This window comes from Perca flavescens, chromosome 2 (assembly GCF_004354835.1).
Source record: "Perca flavescens isolate YP-PL-M2 chromosome 2, PFLA_1.0, whole genome shotgun sequence".
NCBI lineage: Eukaryota > Metazoa > Chordata > Actinopteri > Perciformes > Percidae > Perca > Perca flavescens.
In genome coordinates, this window is record NC_041332.1 from 38,812,971 (window position 1) to 38,837,593 (window position 24,623).

General features: G+C 42.0%; 1 protein-coding gene across 1 annotated transcript in view; it reads right to left on the minus strand.

Annotated features, from left to right (window-relative positions):
• Positions 1–605: 605 nt before the first annotated feature.
• The window catches only part of naf1 (nuclear assembly factor 1 homolog (S. cerevisiae)), a 34,441-nt gene continuing 10,423 nt past the window's right edge, over positions 606–24,623 (minus strand). The window contains exons 3-10 of the mRNA XM_028589880.1: positions 24,382–24,520; positions 15,797–15,890; positions 15,531–15,613; positions 15,255–15,415; positions 11,515–11,566; positions 4,523–4,610; positions 2,283–2,538; positions 606–705 (exon numbers count right to left, since the gene is read on the minus strand). Coding sequence (XP_028445681.1) covers positions 606–705; positions 2,283–2,538; positions 4,523–4,610; positions 11,515–11,566; positions 15,255–15,415; positions 15,531–15,613; positions 15,797–15,890; positions 24,382–24,520 — 973 coding nt within the window. The remainder of the gene's footprint in view (positions 706–2,282; positions 2,539–4,522; positions 4,611–11,514; positions 11,567–15,254; positions 15,416–15,530; positions 15,614–15,796; positions 15,891–24,381; positions 24,521–24,623) is intronic.

The following is a 24,623-nucleotide window of genomic DNA, read 5'->3' on the forward strand; positions in this document are numbered from 1 at the left end:
TAGTGCAGTAATCCACAAAGGGACTTTGTCCTGGGTATGGAGCCCAGCAGGCTGCCGCTTTCTCGTCAGACTGTGTGGAGCTTGTAAAGTCCGACACGTCTTACCAAATTTGTAATTAGCCATCAATTTTCGTAAAAAGGCCCATATTTGAGCTTTATATAGTTGATTTCTCGCATAAAAAAGTCTCAGTGAATTTGTGCAACGAAACATTGCAGTGTCTGGAATATGAGATCAACCAGGCCATTTTCAGCCCAACCAATGTTACATACCCCATTAGGAGACCTTAAGGAACAGTGTGAAATACCCTATATAATCATTCTATCACCCCTTTAATGTTACACATACATGTGGCACAGTGAATCCTTAGGATTATCAGTATCTGTAGGTGGCCTTAATGACTACCTTACCTATAGGCCAGTAAGCAGTGGGGATTTATATTTGCTAATAATATGTTGGTGTCATGTTGAGAAAATTAGGCCCTGTTGAAGATCCCTGCGCTACACTGATGGAACCGTTGTCATGCAGGCACAATCTGCTTAGGACGCACATTATTCTGTCTTCAAGTGAAGTTTTACCAAAAATACTCTAGGAACATCCCATTTCCGTTATTGGATAGCTCCTCGGTCCTCTGATGAACCGGAAGTGGTTCTGTCCATCCTCCGTGAAGGCCGTCTCAAAGCTCTTATTTCTATCCTGAGGACACATCTAGGAGATATAGCCAAGGACACACGAGAGCAGCCTTTCTGGAAGCCGTGCAGCTGAGGCGTTGCTAACTCCGCCCAAACAGCTGACAAATTCATGTGACGCTTCAGAGGAAAGGACGTCTCATCACTCGTTTCCTGTCTGCTCCCATGATTTCCTCGGAAGGGAGGGAAGTAGAGGAGTCAGGGATGCAATTTAAGGGACATGAGATGCAGCTACTGTAAAGGAATTTAACAAGCTTTTCCATAAATATCCTAAAAAGTAGCTGTCAAATAATGACACCAAAATCAGTCATGTGACCCTTGTTGGTTCAGGTGCCTTTACTGACATTCAAACATATTTCATTGAGATTCAGAAGAAGTTGTAGCATCTGTACATCTTACGCCTCGTTCACATACACAGACTAAAAACAGCAGGCTCCCTCTTTTCTCTCAGATGTTGGGCATGTCATTTACAAACTTCTACTTAGTGTTTCCCACACAGACTATTGTGTTGCGGTGCGCCTCACTATCAACACCGGCCGCTGCACATTGCATTACGTTATTAGTTATTTATTTTTTTAAACGCTATTTAAAATACATCGTTCTGCATTTCCTTTCCCTGCTCTCCTCCGTCTCTCGCTCACATACACACACAGCTCCTCCCACCGTGCGGTGTTGTTTTTTTTTAAGCCCCCAACGTCACCTTCCAGGCAGCGCGGCAATGGTTATGTTTAAGGCGATTGCGCCTGCTTTAGAAAGTTAACTAGTCGCACGTTTGCGGTAAAATGCAGTTGGGTTGTCGAGGTCAAAACCCTATATGTAGCAGCTTTGAATCAAATAAACGTATTATAAATAATGTCATGTCATGTTTTACTCTTACACTGAATGTTTGCTGCTTCAATCCAGGTGAGTTTTGACACGTATTTAGGATGAGGACCAGCCTGAACAGTCCGACCAGTGTAATTAGTTATGTTATTAATTAGTTAACAATATTTTCAGGCTTCAACCAGTGAAACACAGGGTCAGGGAGAGAAAGAGATAGATTCGTTAGGTATTGAAGGCCCCCCCCCCTCCCCCCAAGTGACACGGGGCGACAACCACCCACCGCCACAAGTTGCTTCCTAACCTTTGGGAAACACTGTTCTACTATTGGAAGTTTATTATATTATGTAGTATATAGAAAAAGAAAAAAAAAATAGAAAAATACCATTTTGATCAGGGACTACTTCTCCTCAGGAGGTGTAGATGTCAGAAAAAATAAATTATTTTTTAAATATCTAAAACTTAAAAACACTGCAGTGACAGAATATGTAATTGGTCAGAGCACATCCGTGGGCTCCAGCTACATTAAGAATTGTTTTTATTTTATAGTCAGTGATGGTACAGCCTGTTAAACATATTACATCTTCTTCTAACAAGATGAACCAAAACATCAACTCCCCAGCAGCTCAGTGTGTACATGTAAAGAGCATCACTGAGGGGGGGGGGGGGTGGGGGGGAGGAGGAGGAGGGGGGAGGTCAGAGAAGGGGACAGAGTTCAGTGGCCAAAGAGGAGAGGAGAAAGATGGATTGAAGAAAGAAGGAGGAGGGGGGGGGTACAGGGGGAAGTTGGGTGGGGGGAAAATGTGATGAGGGGGAGGAGGGTAGGGGCAGGGAGGGGGGGGGTACATGGGAGAGACATGTGTGTGTCTGGGTGGTGGGAGTACGTGTCTGGGTGGAGCGGCTGTGTGGCTGAACTGTGGCTGTTTATTCCTCGGGTTCTGGTGCCTGAGTGGAGCTCCTGCATGTCTTGGTGGGAAACCTCTGGCATTACGCTGCTGTAGCAAGGTGTTCTGGGTAACGTGGGTAGGATTATCTGGATGGGGGAGAAAAAGAAAAGTAAGAAAAAAGATCATACAACGGGAAAGTTAACTAGTTTCAACTTAAGACTTATTTCAGATTAAGTGTCACAATTTCGATTTTAAATCGACCGAAATTAAGTCACAATCTCGAATATAAAAAAAATCTGATCGTCGATGCTGCCACGCCCCCACATCACATCGGCTTGCCAAGCGAAAAAAAGAAACCATAGAACGAACGAACACACACACACACACACACACACACACACACACACACACACACACACACACACACACACACACACACACACACACACACACACACACACACACCCTCCCCCATAGGTGTGATTGGCATAGGACAAAAAAGCAGGAAAATATACGGTGCACCCATGACGCGGCGACAGCAATTTTAAATATTTTAAATATTCCATATTTTAAAGCATCAATCGGATGCATTTTGAGATGCATTTTTTGCCAACCAACAGTGTAATATTTCAATATGCACTCATTAAAGTTAATTTGACTGGCAAAACAGTTAAAGTCCTTCTGACATTACACAATAATAAAAGTCATAATTTTTAAAAACTAAAAAGGTTTTGGATACATTTTTATTTCTTAAAATAAAGAGTCAATGTGGATTTACATATTGCAATAATATAATCCTACAATGAATCATTGTGAAAACTAAACATAACTAGTTTGGCCAGGTCATCATCAAAAAAGTGAATTAGTACATTCATGATTTTGTCCATGTTGATATTAGCTGCTTTATTTACATTTATTCAAAATGTTGCATTGTTTATCTTTTCATGTAGCTAGCGTCTAAACTCTGGGACAAGGACGTTATGTTTAAATACCTGCCATGCTAATTCCAAACAGACAGCTTTGTCAAGGCAGTTTGGGCTTCAGATAGCTTTTATACAGTGGCCATCGTTAATGACAAATCAGTGAAGGCACAGTCGCAGCGGTCGTGGTCGTTGCCAGTAACATACTCGTATGACAGAGTGCACGGACCGAAGCTTTGGGACTAGCCAGCACTTTCTTACCGCTGCTGCCGTACAGTATCTTCCTTGAACATGCGCTGCAGAAGCAAGCACCAGGCTCCCTCAATTTGAGGCACCAAGTGCTAAACGGCTTGCCGTCTCCACCCTTTTCCTCTTGCCCTCTATTCATGCCCAGCGCCATTTATTTTAACTAATTTCTCAACTAAAGCTGCCTGTATCTACATGCTCCAAGTTTGATAAACTTTGCCTCCATTTCTTTTAGCCGCGTTACCACGGAGACCACACCGGCACCGCACCCTCAATTTCGCCAAAGACTACTTTGCATCTGATTGCCTAGAACTCGTTGGTAGGTGGAAGTTTGATGATTGGAAAAGGTAAACCGTAGTGTGCAGATCAGAGCGTAGTGTGTGAAGAGTGAAGACCTGAGGTGTTCTCAAGGGAAGAAGCTTGGAGTAACGTAACTATGGAGAATCTAGAAGATATTGAACACATGGAAGAGGCTTTTGAGTTTGACGGTCGTCCTTATTTATTTGAACCTGAGTATACAGACGAAGAACTAGCCTCACAAGAGTTGGAAAGAACGAGACAGAGGGGCAGCAAGCAGATGAAGCAGCTGCTCCAAGCGCGAGCTACAGCTAGCCTTCAGTAACGCTATTACTGTGCAAGCCACAGGCATTTATCCTGTTTCCACATAGTTACATAGTCACTGATATGGTCATAACCACTACAGTGCTCAATTACCTATTTTTGAGGGGGAAATAAAACTAAAAATTTTCGCCGCGAAGGCCTAAAAAGCATAAAAGTCTAAAAATGGTATAGCAACCTGTAATTTAAAAAAGAACCGTGACCTTAGAATCGAAAATATAATCGAATCGAGGGATTTGGAGAATTGTGACACCCCTATTTCAGATGGTAACAGTATAGAACCATCCAAACAAGTCAATAATTGAACTGAACACAGAATATACTTCCTGTTTATGTGTGCAAATACCTGTGTTGTTATTGTCCCTCTTCTTTCTGGAGTTCTTCCCTTTCCTCTTCGCTTCCTGTTCTTTCTCATCATCACTATAATCTAAAGCCTGGAGAGAAAAGAGAGAGAGAGATTAAGAATAAGGGATGTTAAAAATTAACCATTTAACCGTTAATAGACAAAAATAATTTTGGCCGATTACCTAAAAAAAAGAAATTAAAACAGTGTGTTGCATGTTAAAAAATTAAAATAGGCTATGCAAACTATTTCATAACTGCCATGCTGTTTCGAAACCGAGCTTTGTCAGGACAGTTTCATCTTCAGATAGCTTTTTACACAGATCGACCTGTGGCTGGGCCATCTTGAAAGAAAAATTTGGTTCCGCTATGAACGGGCACAAGGATCACAAACACGGTTGGTCATTGAAGGAGCAGTGATAGCGGGTTAGGCCGGTTACACACTGCAAGCGTCAAGCGAGCGTAGCGTTTCTGTTGCATCTCAGCTGCGTGGATTTTTCTGTGTCCTACACACCAGAAGCGTGTCTGACGCGGCACTGCTCCTGCTGCTAGCTAGATACAGGGAGGGCTGATATCGGGACATAGTGCCGACAGATACAAACTCTGAAAAATCTGTTTATAACAACTTTGTGTAGCTTTAAAGAGCCTATATAGCCTATCTGATGTTGGACCGTCACTCAGAACACACACTACGTTGTTATTGTAGCCTATCCTACCATTTATATAGAGCCTATTGATTTGATTAAAGCAAGACAACATCGGCAGTATTGACTGCAAAATATGTTACAGAATATTTCGTTCTGTATGACAGGTGCAATATTTGAAAATATTTTCTCTGAAATTTATATCTACATTGATATCAAAACCTAGACTTTCAAACATCAAGATGTCATTTATGTGTATTTGTGTCTAAACGACATATACACATATTACACACACATACCTATTCTATTTTGCCTGGAAATGCTTCCAACACGCTCGCGTCTCGTGTGAAAAATAGGCGTTGGTTCTATTTCTAGCAGGCACGCGTCTCACGTCGGCAGTGTGTAAGCTCTAACCTGTTAACATGGGAGCCTAAATATAAAACGGACACGCCACGCGGCTGACACGCTCGCGTGACGCGTGCAGTGTGTAACCGGCCTTAGGGTAGCAGTCGTTCCCAGTAACACTCGTACAATTTATTTTTTTTGGTTCAGTTTTCCGACCGACCCTGTCAATTTATGTGCGACCCAAATTTATTTTATAAGCTTGGGGAAGAAATACAAATTAAATAAATACACAAATAAAAAGTTTGAGGCGAACTATAATTGGTCATCAGTCCTGCATGAATGAGCCAGCAAGCTAACAGTAGCCAGCAGCTAAAACACAAAATATTTCACATATCAATGTCACCTTTTGGATGGTTTCAACACCGGGGAGGACGGGGTTTGTTGTAACGCTAGCTAGTTACGGGGCTGTTGTCAGCTCTCATCCCGACTGAGTCTCTCTGCTCCGGGGGAGTGAGGCAGACAGACCGGGGTGTGCTAGCTGGCTAAATTAGCATTAGATTAATCGTCTATCTATACAGCTAACGTTAACGTTACTAGTGAAGTTATTCGTGGGTTAGCTCAGCCCTGTTAGCTGGGGTCAAAACAGTCATACTAAAAATAACTATTAGCATGTTGAACGATATTGTAACCTCATAATGTTACCCACAAAGCATTAACATCAACGTTAGCACATTGTAGTAACGTTAAGATGGTATCGATATTAAACTTTCAAAATAGATAAGGTCTCTGTTGTATTACTGTGATAAAAAGTAGGATGTAATTAATCACAAAATGATGCTGTATGGCAAAAAAAAGCAGCATTACGGTTACAAGTATTTTTTTTTCTGTGACATTGTATGATTTACAATTACTCCTGAACGTATCATCTTGGTGCCAGTGTTCTGACGGAAGTTAGAGTAACTGGAGGGTGAAAGGTTATATGACGCCACTGACGGGCGACTAAAGGAAATGTGCCGTGTTTCAGATTTCTCTGGGTTTGACATTTGGTGGAAACATTTGGGATAGTGTAAGAACACAACTCATAAAAATATATAACCTAGGTATGGTCGTTTTTAGACATTTTAAAGCAGAAATGTTACATACCGTACCTTTAACGAGGGTCGGCTATCAGGCAGAAAAAAAAAAAAAAATCCAATTAGCATCCCTATCAAGTATAGTTTAATAATAAAGCAAAGTAAAATCTTTTGAGCATAGTGGAAGTTTAGATAAGTCTTAAACATGTTCAGCTACAGCTGTCACTGTCTTCAGATTTACTTGTTTTAAGGCGAGACACTACAGGTGAATAGAGTGAATTTTTTAACTAGCAAATATCACCATGTAACTTTCCCAGTTGATTACTTACATTAAGATGAGAAAAAAAAAATTGTATTACAAGTTTTCTGTAATTTAATGTTTAAATATGCAAATGAGACATCTTATTAAATATGTGCTAATTTGCATATATTTAAAAAAACTAAATCTAAGTATTGATAAAGCCAGGTTCAAAATTATTTTTTCATTTTTTTCCACATACTGGATGGGAAAAAATTACAGAGGGATTTATGGAGGTCTACTTTTGTTATCCTGTAAATCAGAATATACTATCAATAGCCTTAAAAATAAATAAACAGAATAAAATGTTATATAAATCAGGCTAGGAGTAATATATTTACAAATCCCTCTGTAAATGTCTTCATAATATAACTCAGTACAAGACTGGAAAGTTTGGTTTATATAAGTGCTACTGAAGTGTACTGAAGATTTCAGACTTTGAGTATGAGAGAAAAGTCTTTGAGAAAACGAGCTTTAAAGATTTATATTGTAAAATTCCACACATTTCTATATGAAAACATTGCTAACACAGGTACAGGTATCAGCTTCTGGCCCACCTCCCGAGACAAAAAGTTTCCTGTGGCTCTCTGGAGTTACTCCATTTTCCTCCGCTCTCCTATACCAACACCAGGACAGACTGCACCTGGTGTGTAAGGGGACTTCGTCACAGGACATGCTATGGAGGAGACCAGCCCAGATCTTATTTTTAATTTTGTCTACGGAACCCTGTTTTTTTAGAATTGCCCCCCTGTAATAATTTTGTGATGTTTTAAATTTTTTGGGCACGGTTGGTACATTCTAATTTCACTACCTCATGCCCAGGGTATGGGTTGAGGGATACAGGGTTCGTACACATTTTCCAAGGTCAAATTCAAGCACTTTTCAAGCACTTTCAAGGTCCCTTTTAAAGCTTTTTCCAGCACCTTACACCACCGTGAAATATATACCAATACATAGTCAAAATTATTATTTAGTGTTTTTGTCACATTAAAAGACATAATACTATAAAACAGCCAAAATTGTGTTTCGTAATAGCAGAAGGATCAGATATTTAAGCAAAACACAAGTTTTATTTTTCAAACTGTATCACTGTCTAAGCTATCTAACCTGCCTGAGTCAATGTAAAAACAATTACCCCAAACAAAATCACTCGACAGGTTCACTTCACTAACCCTGAATTATCACCTTCTCTTCGTGGTTCCTGACATACCATACAGTAAGACAGCTATGGAGAGGAGCACCGAGTGGGGAGGGTCTGAGCCAAATGACATGCAGCTGGGTCATTCTGGGTCAAAATTCAGGAAAACAGTTGGTGCACGCCCTTAGATTTTGCTCAAAGTTTATGCTACCCTTAATGTCCTTTCACACTTTTTTTGAAATCTAGGGCATGCTGTACAAACTTGTAATGGTTCAGTCATATTGACATGTTTGTCTTTCAAAGTTTGGGTGGCCTGTCCTAATATTGCTAAAAATATGAAGACATAGGATTTGAACAGAAATATTTACAGGCCTTGGTTTTGGGACACATTCTTGATATAGACAAGGTCTGAACAAAATCTGAGACAGTGCAACAACAACCTGTAATTCCATTTTAACCCAGAAGGCCTGATAAATAGCCTATATTAATTGAAAAGAAAAAAAAAAAAACCCGTCATTGCCACATTTATTTTTAATAAATTAAAATTTCTAATTTGCAGGTAGTACAGTTATTGTGATGTAACTTTGGCTATGTTCACTGCATATTCCACAAATGAACGTGCCATTACGGATATGCAATACTAACATTACATTACCACACCAAGTACTCTCAGTCACTTAGCCTGCGAATTCTTAGCTAGAAGTTACTAGCGTAAACAAATTGGCGCTAACTGGCGCTAACGTGTACAGTAGGCTACAGTTGGCTTACTTGAAACTTACTTCATGTGACTCGAGAGCGCAGACTCGCCCATTGTGAAAAGCTGCACGTCTTTTTTGCAGACTTTACAAGAGGCAACTCATAGGGTTTTTCTCCGTTTAATCCATAATCATTTTTCATCTTCCAGCCAACGTTCGTTGAAACGACAACCTGTCGGCAGCGTTATTATGAATCCCACTATGGCAATGCCAAGACCTGCCCTTCAATACCATTTATTGGCTAGGTGTCCATGATGCTTACGCAAGGTAGGTAACCGTGACCAATCGGCTATCCTAACCTTAACCACTCAAGGTGAAATGCCTAACCCCAAACAATCAAGCTCCTTCCTAGGGCGGGTCTTGGCGTGGTGGCAGATTGCAGTCACACATGCACAAGCAGGCAGGTTTAATTTTAGGCTCTCCAACATTTTATTTCTCCATTTAATAAACAAACTATTCAGCAAGTTAGGTATTTGTTGTGAAAGAAATAAAGTTACAATTTCAAGCATTTTATCCAAAATTCAAGCACTTTTCAAACCTTGAAAACACAACATCAAAATTCAAGCATTTTCAAGGATTTCAAGCACCTGTACGAACCCTGGGGATACCACCTCCCTGAAAGCAGCACTGTCCCCATCTGACAGCATCTGAATATATCTCAGCTGGTGGCGACTCACCGACCTAGCCCACATCCTGTTCGCTGCCTCCTGCTCCATAGCCTTGCTTGAGCCCCTACAATTTTGTGCACAGTCATGTGTTTCTCTCCAGCTGTCAATTTCCTCATCGGTAATATTTCCTTCATGCCTGGAAGCTTAATTGCATAATAAACTCTAGCAATAAACCGCTACAGAACCCATGGATCTATATTAATTTTTAGTCCTGACATACCACAATTCGGACAAGTTGAATCACCAATCCGCTCATTCAATCGCGCAACATGAACAAGCAGCCACTGTTGTATAGCGTGCACTTCACCTTTATTTATAGATTGGCTTATATCTAAACCACCCCCCCGGTTTCCCATCGACAGCTTACATTCAGATGCGCTTCCCGAGGGCATTTCACCAGGTAATCCATCACTAATTTTCCTTTTCCCCCTTGGAAGTGACAACTGCTGTACTCTTTTCGATGATTGACATGAAGTCATTTTCATTCATTCACTCAAAAAAGGTCCACGGAAAGCTAAACCAAACCTGGGAGCGTCAAAGCATACCACGTGACGATTCTGAACGAATCACGTCAGAAATTGGCATCAGCCAATGAGATTGCACATTTAGAGTTAAATCCCCCCTTTTACTTTCACGATTGGTTGCTGATAAAAAGGAAATGACCATATTTGAATCCAACAGCATTGTACAGGAGAGAGAGAGCTTTCTAACGGTGTATGTGATGACAGGGTGCAGACAGCAATCACGGAGCAGCGGGATGATTTAGAACGTCAACTTTTGTTGAATTTATGAGAAATCTACAGACGCAAACAGTCAAAGTGTAGTAAAATAAAGACCTAAATGTGTATTTCGGACGTTTTTCAATGTTATTGAAGACAAATATCCCAAAATTTACCAGTGAAAAAAAAAATGTTTTTGCCTGCCGTGTCTCGCCTTAATCCTAAAAGGACTCAGTCTGTATGAACACTGAAGAGTCATAACAATCTACTACATCTTCTAGAACAATCCTGTCTGGGTACTAGATTTGTTAGGTAGTATCGGAGCCGATACCGATACTGGTATCGGCTCAGATACTACTGTGGTGGCAAATTTTGTTTTAACCATTATTGATTAATGATTTTAACCATTTGCTTAAAGATTGTTTAAAACCTCCATAGAAAGCTGTTCCTTCTTCGTAGACTCTTAAAGACCAGAGAGGGACAGCTGCAGCCATGAACTCTTAGCCTAGAAGCTTTATTTTTGGAGAGACACTAGACTCTCACATTGTTGACTTTTTGTTTAGATAGAAGTGGAGAAGGTCGATGACTGTTTATCACAGTGAGAACTACGTAGGTTTCTGTCTCCTGAGATAAAAGTGTTGTTTAGGCTAATGAAAAGAACAGGAGCAGAGGGGAAGGTGAGGATAGTTTGACTTTTAATGATGTCCTCTTTTGAACTATGGCCATGCTAAAAGATAAAGTGAGAGGGGTGGCTAAAGAGAGGTTTTGACTATATGATGATGTGATGTTTAGATTTTAGTTTAGAAAAACATTTTCAGTTGTGCTGCGTGTACCTTTGAAACTGTGTTTTCTCCATTTGCAAATGTAAATAAATACTCAAAGACCAAACTTTGGTTTAATTCTCTAACAGTCGTTATTCGTTTTCATTTAATCATTGATCTTTCTAAACGCTGCTGCTTCATAGGAAACTTCCATCACACTACCTAAAACGCTGGTATCGGTATCGGGAAGTACTGGAGTTTATCCACCGATCCGATACCACGTAATAAAGCCCTAAAGAAAATCTACGTTAAAGTAGATTATTTATGTTCTTTTTCCATTATAACTGACTGTCAAACTGGACAATAAAAGAAAGTTCTGTGGCGTTCATTGTTTGTGTTTGTTCAAGTTTCACAAAAATAGAAATAATATCACATCCATACAGGGATAATAGTATACAGCTGTTAAAACATAATAAAATATATGACACACTGGTATCGGATCGGTACTCGGTATCGGGCGATACACAAGTTCAGGTATTGGAATCGGTATCGGGAAGCAAAAAATGGTATCGGGCCATCTCTACTGGGTACTCACCTCCTCTGGTGGTTCTTGGTCATTCTTCCAGGATGCATCAGATCCCTTAAAACTGAAGGAAAACATGTTCACTTTAAGTAGTTACACTAGTTATGGTTGGTCAGAAACAAACTTCACTTAATCATATCAAAATTGACTACTGCTCATAAATGTGCAAACGTATATATACACACACACACACACACATATATACACACACACACACACACACACACACACACACACACACACACACACACACATACATATATATATATATATATATATATATATATATATATATATATATATATATATATATATATATATATATATATATATATATATATATATATATATATATATATATATATATATATATATATATATACACACACACACACATATATATATATATATATATATATATACATATATATATATATATATATATATATATACATATATATATATATATACATATATATATACATATATATATATATATATATATATATATATATATATATATATATATATATATATATATATATATATATATATATATATATATATATATATATATATATATATATATATATATGTATGTATTCACGCATCCTTACCAGATGCCCGAACCACCTCAACTGGCTCCTTTCGACGCAAAGGAGCAGCGGCTCTACTCCGAGCTCATCACGGATGACTGAGCTTCTCACCCTATCTCTAAGGGAGACGCCAGCCACCATCCTGAGGAAACCCATTTCGCCGCTTGTACCCTGGATCTTGTTCTTTTCGGTCATGACCCAGCCTTCATGACCATAGGTGAGGGTAGGAACGAAAACTGACCGGTAGATCGAGAGCTTTGCCTTCTGGCTCAGCTCTCTTTTCGTCACAACGGTGCGATAGATTGAATGCAATACCGCACCCGCTGCGCCGATTCTCCGACCAATCTCCCGCTCCATTGTCCCCTCACTCGCGAACAAAACCCCAAGGTACTTGAACTCCTTCACTTGGGGTAAGGACTCATTCCCTACCTGGAGAAGGCATTCCATCGGTTTCCTGCTGAGAACCATGGCCTCCGATTTAGAGGTGCTGATCCTCATCCCAACCGCTTCACACTCGGTTGCGAACCGATCCAGTGAGTGCTGAAGGTCACAGGCCGATGATGCCATCAGGATCACATCATCTGCAAAGAGCAGCGATGAGATCCCCAGCCCACCGAACTGCAACCCCTCCCCACCCCGACTACGCCTCGATATCCTGGCCATAAATATTACAAACAGGTTTGGTGACAAAGCGCAGCCCTGGCGGAGGCCAACCCTCACCTGAAACGAGTCCGACTTACTGCCGAGAACCCGGACACAGCTCTCACTTTGGTCGTACAGAGATTGGATGGCCCTGAGTAGAGACCCCCTCACCCCATACTCCCGCAGCACCTCCCACAGAATCTCCCGGGGGACCCGGTCATACGCCTACAAAACACATGTAGACCGGTTGGGCATACTCCCAGGCTCCCTCCAGGATCCTTGCTAGAGTCAAGAGCTGGTCCGTTGTTCCACGACCAGGATGGAATCCGCATTGTTCCTCCTCAACCCGAGGTTCGACTATCGGCCGAACCCTCCTTTCCAGCACCTTGGAGTAGACTTTACCAGGGAGGCTGAGAAGTGTGATAACCCTGTAATTGGCACACACCCCAGTCTGCCACTCCTTTGGCACCGTCCCAGACTTCCACGCAATGTTGAAGAGGCGTGTCAACCAGGACAGCCCCTCCACACCCAGAGCCTTGAGCATTTCTGGACGGATCTCATCAATCCCCGGGGCTTTGCCACTGTGGAGTTGTTTGACTACATCAGTGACTTCCGCCTGGGAATTCGACGACAATCCCCCGTTATCCTCCAGCTCTGCCTCTAACATAGAGGGCGTATTAGTCGGATTCAGGAGTTCCTCAAAGCGCTCCTTCCACGGCCCTATTACCTCCTCAGTTGAGGTCAACCGTGTCCCATCCTTACTGTACACAGCTTGGATGGTTCCCCGCTTCCCCCTCCTGAGGTGGCGAACAGTTTTCCAGAAGCACTTTGGTGCCGACCGAAAGTCCTTTTCAATGTCTTCTCCAAACTTCTCCCACACCCGCTGCTTTGCCTCTTTCACGGCAGAGGCTGCAGCCCTTCGGGCCCTTCGGTACTCTGCAACTGCCTCCGGAGTCCTCCGGGATAACATATCCCGGAAAGACTCCTTCTTCAGTCGGACGGCTTCCCTGACCACCGGTGTCCACCACGGTGTTTGTGGGTTACCGCCCCTTGAGGCACCTAAGACCCTAAGACCACAGCTCCTCGCCGCAGCTTCAGCACGGGAAACTTTGAACATTGTCCACTCGGGTTCAATGCCCCCAGCCTCCACAGGGATGCACGAAAAGCTCCGGAGGTGTGAGTTGAAAGTCTGTCGGACAGGGGCCTCCTCCAGACGTTCCCAATTTACCCGCACTACACGTTTGGGCTTACCAGGTCTGTCCAGAGTCTTCCCCCACCCCCTGACCCAACTCACCACCAGATGGTGATCGGTTGACAGCTCTGCCCCTCTCTTCACCCGAGTGTCCAAAACATACGGCCTCAGAACAGATGAAACGATTATCAAATCAATCATTGACCTTCGGCCTAGGGTGCTCTGGTACCAGGTACACTTACGAGCATCCCTATGTTCGAACATGGTGTTCGTTTAGACAATCCATGACTAGCACAGAAGTCCAACAACAAACAACCACTCTGGTTTAGATCAGGGAGGCCGTTCTTCCCAATCACGCCTCTCCAGGTGTCTCCATCATTGCCCACGTGTGCGTTGAAGTCCCCCAGCAGAACAATGGAGTCCCCCACTGGCGCCCCATGCAGGACTCCACTCAAGGTCTCCAAGAAGGCCGAATACTCCGAACTCCTGTTTGGTGCATATGCACAAACAACAGTCAGAGTTTTCCCCACAACCCGCAGGCGTAGGGAGGCGACCCTCTCGTCCACCGGGGTAAACTCCAACGTAGCGGCGCTCAGCCGGGGGCTTGTGAGTATCTCAACACCCGCCCGGCGCCTCACACCCTGGGCAACTCCGGAGAAGAAAAGAGTCCAACCCCTATCCAGGAGTACGGTTCCAGAACCGAGACTTTGCGTAGAGGTAAGCCCCACCAGATCTAACCGGTAGCGCTCCACCTCCCGCACCAGTTCCGGCAGAGAGGTGACGTTCCACATCCCCAGAGCCAGCGTCTGCCGCCCGGGTCTGGTCCGTCGAGGCCCCTGACCTTCACTGCCACCCATGTGGCAGCGCACCCGACCTCAGCGGTTCCTCCCACAGGTGGTGGGCCCATGGGCTGGAGAGATGGGAGCCACGTAGCTTGTTCGGGCTTTGCCCGGCCAGGCTCCGTGGCAAACCCGGCCACCAGGCGCTTGCCGACGAGCCCACCGTCTGGGCCTGGCTCCAGATGGGGGCCCCGGGCTTCCTCCGGGCAGGGTCACTCCATCTCTACCTTGTTTTTCCATAGGGTTTTTGAACCATTCTTTGTCTGGCCCCTTACCGGAGACCACTTTGCCTTGGGAGACCACACCAGGAGCACAAAGCTCCAGACAACACAGCCCTCAGGTTCACAGAGACACACAAACCTCTCCACCACGATAAGGTGATGGTTCACGGAGAATATGTATGTATGTATGTGTGTGTATATATATATATAAAAAACACACACACATATACACACACACATATATGTGCGGGCATGCACTTACACTTTGAGCTGTTGCGTGAGGATGTATTTTGTGTACTCTTTGATGGCCGGTGTGTAATAAACAGTCAGTCCGTCCGTCAGCCCCTTGCTGCTTATCTCGTCCGCAGAGTTAAAACGTAAAACATACAGCGGACTGGACACTGGACCAAACACCTCAAACACCTGGAACACATAAATAGGACATTACCATGTATAAATCAACAGGACGCAAACAACCCGATAACATAAAAAAACACAAGTAGACAATGATGCAGACCGCGCCTGCTGGTCCACCCACCTTGCCAACAGCCAGCCTATCAGATCTAAAGATGATGCTGTCATCAGTCAGAGGGGGCGTGTCTTTCAGAGACTGGATTATAACTGCAGACAGCAAAAGTATGGTTAAAAACACATTAAAAAAACTTGTATCATCCTCTAACTAAGAAGAGTTGAGTTTTTCCAGTTCTTTAGCAATCAGAGTTGCAGTGTGACCTTAGCGTGTGTGTGTGTGTGTGTGTGTGTGTGTGTGTGTGTGTGTGTGTGTGTGTGTGTGTATATATTTACCAAGTTGCTGTATAATACTGGAGATTGTTCCTACAGGCTGCAGTTCTGCATCTTCTGGTAATGACACTGACACCTCCTCCACTGCCGGCAGCTCCTACACACAAACAGTGTCAACTTTTGGTCTCATGTAGGGATGGGCCATGTATGAAATATACTCCATGTGTTGCAGCTTGTTCTACATAGGATGTTGGAAATATTGCTAACAATCGACTGCAAATTGTCACAGAATTTTTCAAAGTTTTTGTATGTATAGGCAGACTACAAAATGACCATCCACCAGCCAAATTTGAACATTCGCTAGCCATTTGGCTGTTGGACAAAAAAGTTGATATTGGACCCTGTGTGGAGGGAAGCAGAGAACAGGTGAAGAGCCTGGACAGAGAGAAAGAAGTGAAGCCCCAAAGCGTCAAGTTTATATGTGTTGACTTCTGAAACAGTAATGGAAGATGGATGCAGAACAATTGGTTCTAAATGTAAACAGCATCAACAACCATTGTCCTCCTGAGTTAATGTCAATTCAAATTGAGGACGATACCAGAGCGCGTCCATCATCTGAAGGTAGTTCTGGTTCACAAGGGCAGATGTGGAACAGACTACTAATGAAGTTACATTGTTGAAAATTGCAACTGTATGACAATCTATGTAAGCATACAGAGAATTAAAAAGTAAGACGAGTGGGACCGGCCGTTGTGGGAACGGCAAGGATTGCAGGTGGATTACGGGTATAGAGCAACGGCTTACACATTGTCCAGGGTTTCCTGCAGAAAATTTGTTAGTTAAGGTGGTAGGGTGGGGATTGCCGTCACTGTGACTTCAACAAAGTCAACGTTGTTTTGCTCCGTCGGCACCACAGCTCTGCGTGTGTGTGTTTGTGTGTGGCAGTCGGAGCGCTCTCTGACAAGATGCAGAGACGTCAGATATGCTCGTGCTTATGTGCTCTCGGGTACCAACATTTGGCACCGTTTGATTTAAAGCAGAGATCTTCAACAGGGGGTCCGGGACCCCTGGGGGGGTCCTCAAAGTCACTGCAGGGGGCCTCCAAATTATTGTCAAATTTTAAAAGTTTTTTCATAAATTAACTCGAACATATGATTAACAAATATAAATCCCCACTGATGATAGGCTTACTGATCTATAGGTAGGGTAGTCTCTAAGATTGCCACCCACAGATAGTTAATAGTAAAGATTCACTGTGCCACATGTATGTATAACATTAAAATCATGGCAACAATTATTATTTAAATAGCTTAGTATTCTATGCAAAAAAGTATGTATAAAGGCTTTAGGCCGCCCTACACGTTATTATAGGCCCAGTTTAATATGTAACTTCATTTTATACAATATATGTAGTAGGGGGTCCCTGCTCCGTCTCTCTTTCAGTTAAGGGGTCCTTGGCTTAAAAAACGTTGAAGACCCCTGATTTAAAGTGAATCCGTCCTTGGTAGTACAAACGTTATTTTTTTATTTTTAATGCGTTCTGCGTTTTAAAACGAACTAGTTAAGGCGGCATGCCTGTCTTGCTCAGGCGGCCGCCTAAGCTGCAAAGTGCTGCAGGAAACCCTGTTGTCCCACACTAGCATCCTAAAATTGTTAGTAAAAAGTTTTTGTATTTTTTATTGTTCTCAACTGCTCTTTAATGTTTTCTGTAAAGCACTTTGAATTGCCCTGTTGCTGAAATGGGCTATACAGATAAAGCTGCCTTGCATTGCCTACTACCTGTAGGCACCTTATATTAAATCCCACCTTAGATCCCTGAAGTCCTCGCCCACTACAGCCCGATTTCCAACCTCCCATCCTTGTCCAAAGTGCTGGAAAAAGTAGTTGCTGCCCATCTTCAGAACCATCTCAATTCAAACTCCCTATTTGAAAAATTCCAGTCCGGTTTCCGTTCCGCCCACAGCAGCGAAACAGCTCTAGTCAGGGTCACAAATGGTATGCTGATGGCGGCTGACACTGGCTCGCCATCACTCCTTATTCTACTGGATCTGTCCATAACCAGAGGTGTCAAGTAACAAAGTACAAATACTTCATTACCTTACTTAAAGTAGAAATTTTGGGTATTTATACTTTACTGGAGTAATTATTTTACAGCATACTTTTTACTTCTACTCATTACATTTTCACGCAATTACAGTATCTGTACTTTCTACTCCTTACATTTTTAAAATAGCCTCGTTACTCCCATTTCAGTTTGGCTTGTTTTCATTCCGGCTTGTCATCGTTCAAAAAAAACACACACAAAAAATAAAAAAAACATATCCAGATAAAATCACGCCATCCGGATAGAGTGAATTTGATTGTGGTTGGATGAGAAGTATAAACATATACCATTCCGACACCCTATTGGTTTGTACGCGATCCATCGCAACCTGCACAGACCCGGTGCTAATACGGCACTGGTGCCTTAACGACCGTTATCTACCGGACCGAATAGCAACTCAGATTTCGGTGCCTTATTAGGTGCTACTTAAATGCCTGTGCTTCTCTCTGATGCTTTGAAAACGGACGTTAGAGGAAACTGAAACATTGCCGCATGGGACGCCAGTTAACGCTACAGTTGGCTGCAGGTAACGTTAGCCTACCACTAGCTAGCAGCTGGAGTAAACACAGTTACAATGCTGACAGCTAAACGGTGTAAAAATGTGTCTGTATTTCACCGGAGAGGATTCTAACAACAGACTGTACCTGCCGTTGTCTGAAAAACACAGAAGACATGGGTCACCTTTCTCAGCCCTTCTGAGTTTGCAGGTATGATTTTAATATAACATTATAGTCCTTTAGAAAAGGGAGGTCAACAAAAAACATGTTTTTCTATATTAAGCCCCTGTGGGGCGGGCTAAGCTTTTGTCCTTAATGGCATTTTTTCCCCCTTACTTACTTACATTACTTTTATACTTTTAAGTAGTTTTGAAACCAGTACTTTTACACTTTTACTTGAGTAAAAAGCTTGAGTTGATACTTCAACTTCTACAGAAGTCTTTTCAAACCCTAGTATCTATATTTCTATTTGAGTAATGAATGTGAATACTTTTGACACCTCGGTCCATAACATCCTTCTTCAATGCCTCCACTCTGACTCTCTGACTCTCTTGAGCTGGTTTCAGTCCAGACCCTCCTCCAAAAGCACGTTGAAGGAGGGTCTGGCTACTCCACATAGCATGGTTTAATGGCATTTCTTTAAACCAATCAAAGCTGCTGAAAAATTGTCGTGCGAGAGAAAACTCAGATTGGACAGATTCTCGGCCCAACTCTGTTCACCCTCTATACTCGTCCCCTTGGCTGCATCATCAGCCAGCATGGAATATAATTCCATTGCTATGGTGATGACACTCAGCTATACATAAAAGCCAACTCATCTCATCTGCAGCCTTACTGTCGTCGTCGTCATCATCACCACCATCGTCATTGCAATCATCACTGAGCTCCTGCCTTGAGGAGATAAGGCATGGATGAAGGAAAACTTTCCACAGCTCAACAGCTCCAAAACCGAAGATATTCTAGTTGGCACATCACACCAGGTCCAGTCATCCCCCATAACCCACATCACCTTCTCTGGTCAAAATATACCCCTATCAACAGTCACCAACCTGGGTGTAAGATTTGACGCTCAGCTCACATTCGATGCCCACATTAAACATCTGTGCAAGATCTCCTTCTACCACTTCAAGAACATTGCCAAAATACGTCCCACACTGTCTGTCAGATGCTGAAAAACGGTCCACGCCTTTGTCTGCTCAAGGATGAACTACTGCAATGCTCTCCTCATTGGGGTTTCTAGCAAAAGCCTTCAAAACAAAACAATACATCCAAAACAGCGCAGCCAGGATCCTAATGAAGATAGTATGATACGAAAGTATTACCATATCAAACCCATCCTTCACTCACTCCACTGGCTTCCTGTCTCATATAGGATTGAGTTAAAAATCTTCCTACTCATCCATCAGTAAATCCACGGCAATGCCCCTCCCAACCTTAAAGAGTTACTCGCAAACCTTCTCACATAACCTCCGCTCCAGAAAAAAAGTCCTCCTTTACCCCCCCAGGACCAAGCTCCGCACCATGGGGGAAATTGGGCTTTCTGCTCAGCCGCTCCTCGCCTGTTGAATTCCCTCCCACCGGAGGGCTCCACAAACCACTGACTCATTCAAGAAGGGCCTAAAAACCTTTTTTTAAGCAAGCTCATAAATCATAAATCTTTATTTGTGTTATGGTTTATCATTATTTCTTTGCTTTGCCTCTGTTTTTAATCTCCTGTGCACTTTGGAATTGATTGGTCAATGAAAAGTACTCTACAAATAAAAATTATTATTATTATTATTATTATTATTATTATTATTATTATTAATTATATTATTATCATCATCAGATCATAGTGATGCTGATGTGTTGTCCCACAGACGACGAGCAAGGTATGGTCATACCAGTAGGGATGTTCTGATCAGCTTTTTTGACCACGATCCCGATCCGATCATTTAAGTAATGAATATCTGCCGATATCAAGTCCCTGTCCGACACTTAAACCCCGTTAAAACGTACATGGTTATTTTGGAAAACTGAGACATTTCCCTTTGTTTGTGCCCTTCGTTTACACGCGAACGGAGAATTCGCCTCTGAAAACGATTCTTTCTAAAAACTCCGACCAGAGTGAAGATTTTGGAAAACTTCTTTTGCACATTTGCATGTAAACTGAGACAAACTGAGGTTCAGGCAGCCGAGGAAGTGAGGAAGAGAAGAGAGAGGAAGTGATTCGTTGCGGTTGCTATTTTCGGGATTCTGATTGGCTAACGTGGGCTTGAGCTCCTCGTTACACTGCCACCTACAGGTTTGGCATGCTCTTGATGGACTTGACAGCATATGTGTAAAAGAACACTTTTCTGAAAACGGTGAGGTTGAAATGTCCGTTTATGAAAATAGCCAGCCACATGTAAATGTAGTCTTAGGAAAATAACTATTATACAAACTGAAATACTCCAAGTCTTACATTTAACTTACTGCAGCAAATTAGTCTTTTCTCTTAACACCAAAACAGTTCTCTTTAGGATCACAGCAAACCTCCAACCAAAAAATAGACAGTCTCAAGTTCCCCGCGAAACAACAAAACCTTAGGCTTGTGCTTAATAGTCAACCTTTGATTTTCATCTCATGTTTCAACTTTTATCTCGGCTTCAGGGAATAACAGCCTGTAAGCGTGGCAGTTTCCTGGTGGAATCACAGAAGAAGTGTGGAGTATTTGAGTATAACGGATGACTAAGAAAAATAACTTTTTTCCTCTAAGGTCTGGCAAGCTACGAGGCTTTGCACAGACAATGGTGAGTAGGGACTGAATTTTACATCCAGTCGCACATGTGCGACCAGCAAATTTGCCCCCGTTTTTTACACGTTAAATGTCGAAATGTAGGTAGGTCTACTTGAGCGCGTAAATGCAAGCTCCTCTCTGAAAATTGACAGAGAGCGGTGCTCCGACACAAAAACACACACGCAGAGGTGCGATCGGCGCAAACTACGTCGGCTGTTTTGTTGAAGTCACAGTGAGTGATGCCGATAAAGTGGTTTCAAGTATGGTTACAGTTTTTAAAAACTTCACGCAGACAGCGTTTGCTGCTATATGATATTAAAAACCGTCACGGTGCAGTTGACGTTACACTTCCTCTGACTGTGACTGACTGACAGGCTGAGGCTGTAAGGCAAGGCAACTTTATTTCTACAGCACCTTTCAGCAACAAGGCAACTCAAAGTGCTTTACATGAAACATTAAAGAGCAATTGAAAACTGTCATGATGAAAATACAACCGGCTAAACAAGTTACAGTGAGTAAGAAATGAATAATTATTCAATTTAATAGGTTGTAGGGATGGGTTTGGGAGGAAAGAGAGAGGGGTTTTATTTTTATTTTTGTTTAATTTCTTTAGAGTGTAACATTCTAATAAAATAACAATGTTCTAAGTACATAGGATAAATAGGTTTGGAATTATTTTTACAACTGAAATAATTGTTTTGTAATTACAGAGGCAAAGTACCGAAAAAATGTACCATAATTTCAGGCATCTGTACCAATATTGGTTCAGATGCGAAAGGTACCCAACCCTAAGGGTAGTAGCCTAAACAATACGTGTTTAATTTTAAGGTGAATTCATTGTAGTTGTAGACCAGAGTTGGTATATTTTTTTTAAATATTTTGTCTACTGTCACGACAGCAATGGTGCCCTCTATGTTGCATCTTCAAAAGTGACACTGAATTTGAAAAAGCAGATTTCTGCATCTATTATCAAAGTATTTATTAGTAATACAGTGGAAATTAGTAGAAATGTGAATATTTGGTTAGCATGTTGATTTACGGTGTGTGCCCCTAAATCTTCTGGTTGCGCCCCTAAAATTTTCAGTAGGGGGCCACTGTGCTCCTAGGGAAAAAAGTTAGTCTGGAGCCCTGGAATGATTAATTGCATTTGCAATAATATCGCGATATTCTCTCTGAGTTGCAGAACTGAAGGCTCGGTTGGCAACGATTAGCTCTGATTAGCGGTTAGCTCCGGTTAGTGGTTACCTCCGTTATAAAGATATGGAGTGGAGGAGCTGCCACTGAGAGGGGTAACAACCAGACTCTGATAAATGACATTCGGAGAGCTTTCACAGCAGCATGGCCGCGGTGTTTCAACGGTTTTATTAGTACAGTTAATCCCACGGCAAGAACACCAGCAACTAACGTAACAATAGCCTCTCTGAGCAAGTGCAACGTTGACGCTGTCATGCACACAGCACGCAACTTCACGAGGGGGAGGGGCTGGAGGCAGCTCCTCTCTGTGCACTGTAAAAAACTATATTTTTACTTATTAACTGTATAGTAAAGTTCAAAGAGTGTTTAAAAAGTGCATTCCACATGTTTACAAGTTTATTACAGTAAATAATAATTAAATAATGTGAATACTACGTGTGGTAAAGCCACAGATTTGTTTTTATATTTCTGCAATCTGCACTTTAGTTTGTGTGATTTGTAGGGCTGAACGATTAATTGCATTTGCGATAATATCGCGATATGTTAAAACGCGATTTCCTAATCGCAAAGGCTGCGATTTGGTCTCGATTTGATGACTCGCGAGAGCAAATCAGTCTGCACTACTATATATACATACACACACACACACACATATATATACACATACATACATACATACATATATATATATATATATATATATATATATATATATATATATATACATACATACATACATACACATATATAATATGTATGTATGTATGTGTTTTTACTTATTTAACTGTCTAGTGTGTAATTGTGTGTTGTTCATACTATACAATGATTTATGGTTTGTCTTTGTTGAATAATACAGAAGACAAAGAGCTTAAAAAAATCGAATATCGAATCGCAATCGCAATATTTGGGGAAATAAATCGCAATTAGATTATTTTCAAAAATCGTTCAGCCCTAGTGATTTGTTTCTGACTCTCATATGAATGTTTACACCAAGCTTGGTCAGTGCTCAATATACTACTGTGATTGAAGTAGTTAAATAAAAGAGTCATTCATATAAATTCATGCAGCACCTAATTTCATCATCACATACAGGCCTGGCCTCCAGGAAAGAACAGTTTGTTTAATCTATCTAATCATGTGTTGTTCATACTATACAATGATTTATTGTTTGTCTTTGTTGAATAATACAGAAGACAAAGAGCTTAAAAAAGAATTGTATATTAAATCGCAATATTTTGAAGAAAAAAAAAAAAAAAATCGCAATTAGATTATTTACAAAAATCGTTCAGCCCTACTGGTGAGTAGCCGTGCACCATCTTGGTTTGAAAGTGCCGGCATCTGTGCAGTCTGGCGGTGTGTCTGTGGTGCAGGGCGTGTATGATTAAAGGCACCATTACTACAAGCTGATGTAAATGATCGGGGTAAGGTAATCAGGGTGAATGCCGATCCCCCATCAGTTAAAAATGCCCATATTGGCTCCAATCCGATACTTGCGATCGGGACATCCCTACATACTAGGTTATGGATCTGAAAGTTATCACCCCTTTAAATCATATTCATGTCTGTATATTGTGTGCAAGGTTGAAACTTCAAGATAGTAAATGGTCCGTTTGTTGGTTCACTTCCTATATTTAGGTCGGATTGCGTTCTCACCTGAAGTGAACCAAACTCTAGAGCACACGGAAGCTATAGCTGATCATGATGGACATGCTCTGTTGCAGATGTGCTGATGCTGTCTCCATGCCCATGTAATTCAGCAATTTCTGCACTCGGTGAAACACGAGAGCAGAGGATATTAAAGATCATGTGAAATTTTAGCTGCGGCACACTGCTGTAGAGTGATTAAAGGGGAAACACTGGGTTCCGTGTTGGTTTAGCTTTGTAACAGTAATTTGGAGAAAAACCATCTAAATGTGGATGATGCGGATTGGTATTTTGGGTCTTCGATCATCAGACACCCTCACCTGGGTGACCCAACCGGGCATTATTAGTGCCCAGCCTGTGTCCAAGCGCCACGCTACACCATGGATCACCCCTCTTAATCAAACATTTAAAATAATAGCTTAAGTCTTCGAACATACAATAAGTGACTGACCTCGAGCAGGACTTCATCCCTGGTTTTGATGGGTGCCGGTTGGCTGAAACCCTCATCATCATCCTCAAAAACGGGGGCAGGGGGAGAAGAAGAGGATGAGGACGAAGAGGACGAAGAGGACGAGGAGGAAGAGCTGTCACTGGGGACAGAGAAGGAAGAGCATCAGAGTTGGTTAGTTGTTTCCATTCCTATACTGTATTCAGCATGTTTAGTCGTAATACATCAAACGGTGTGTGTGTGTG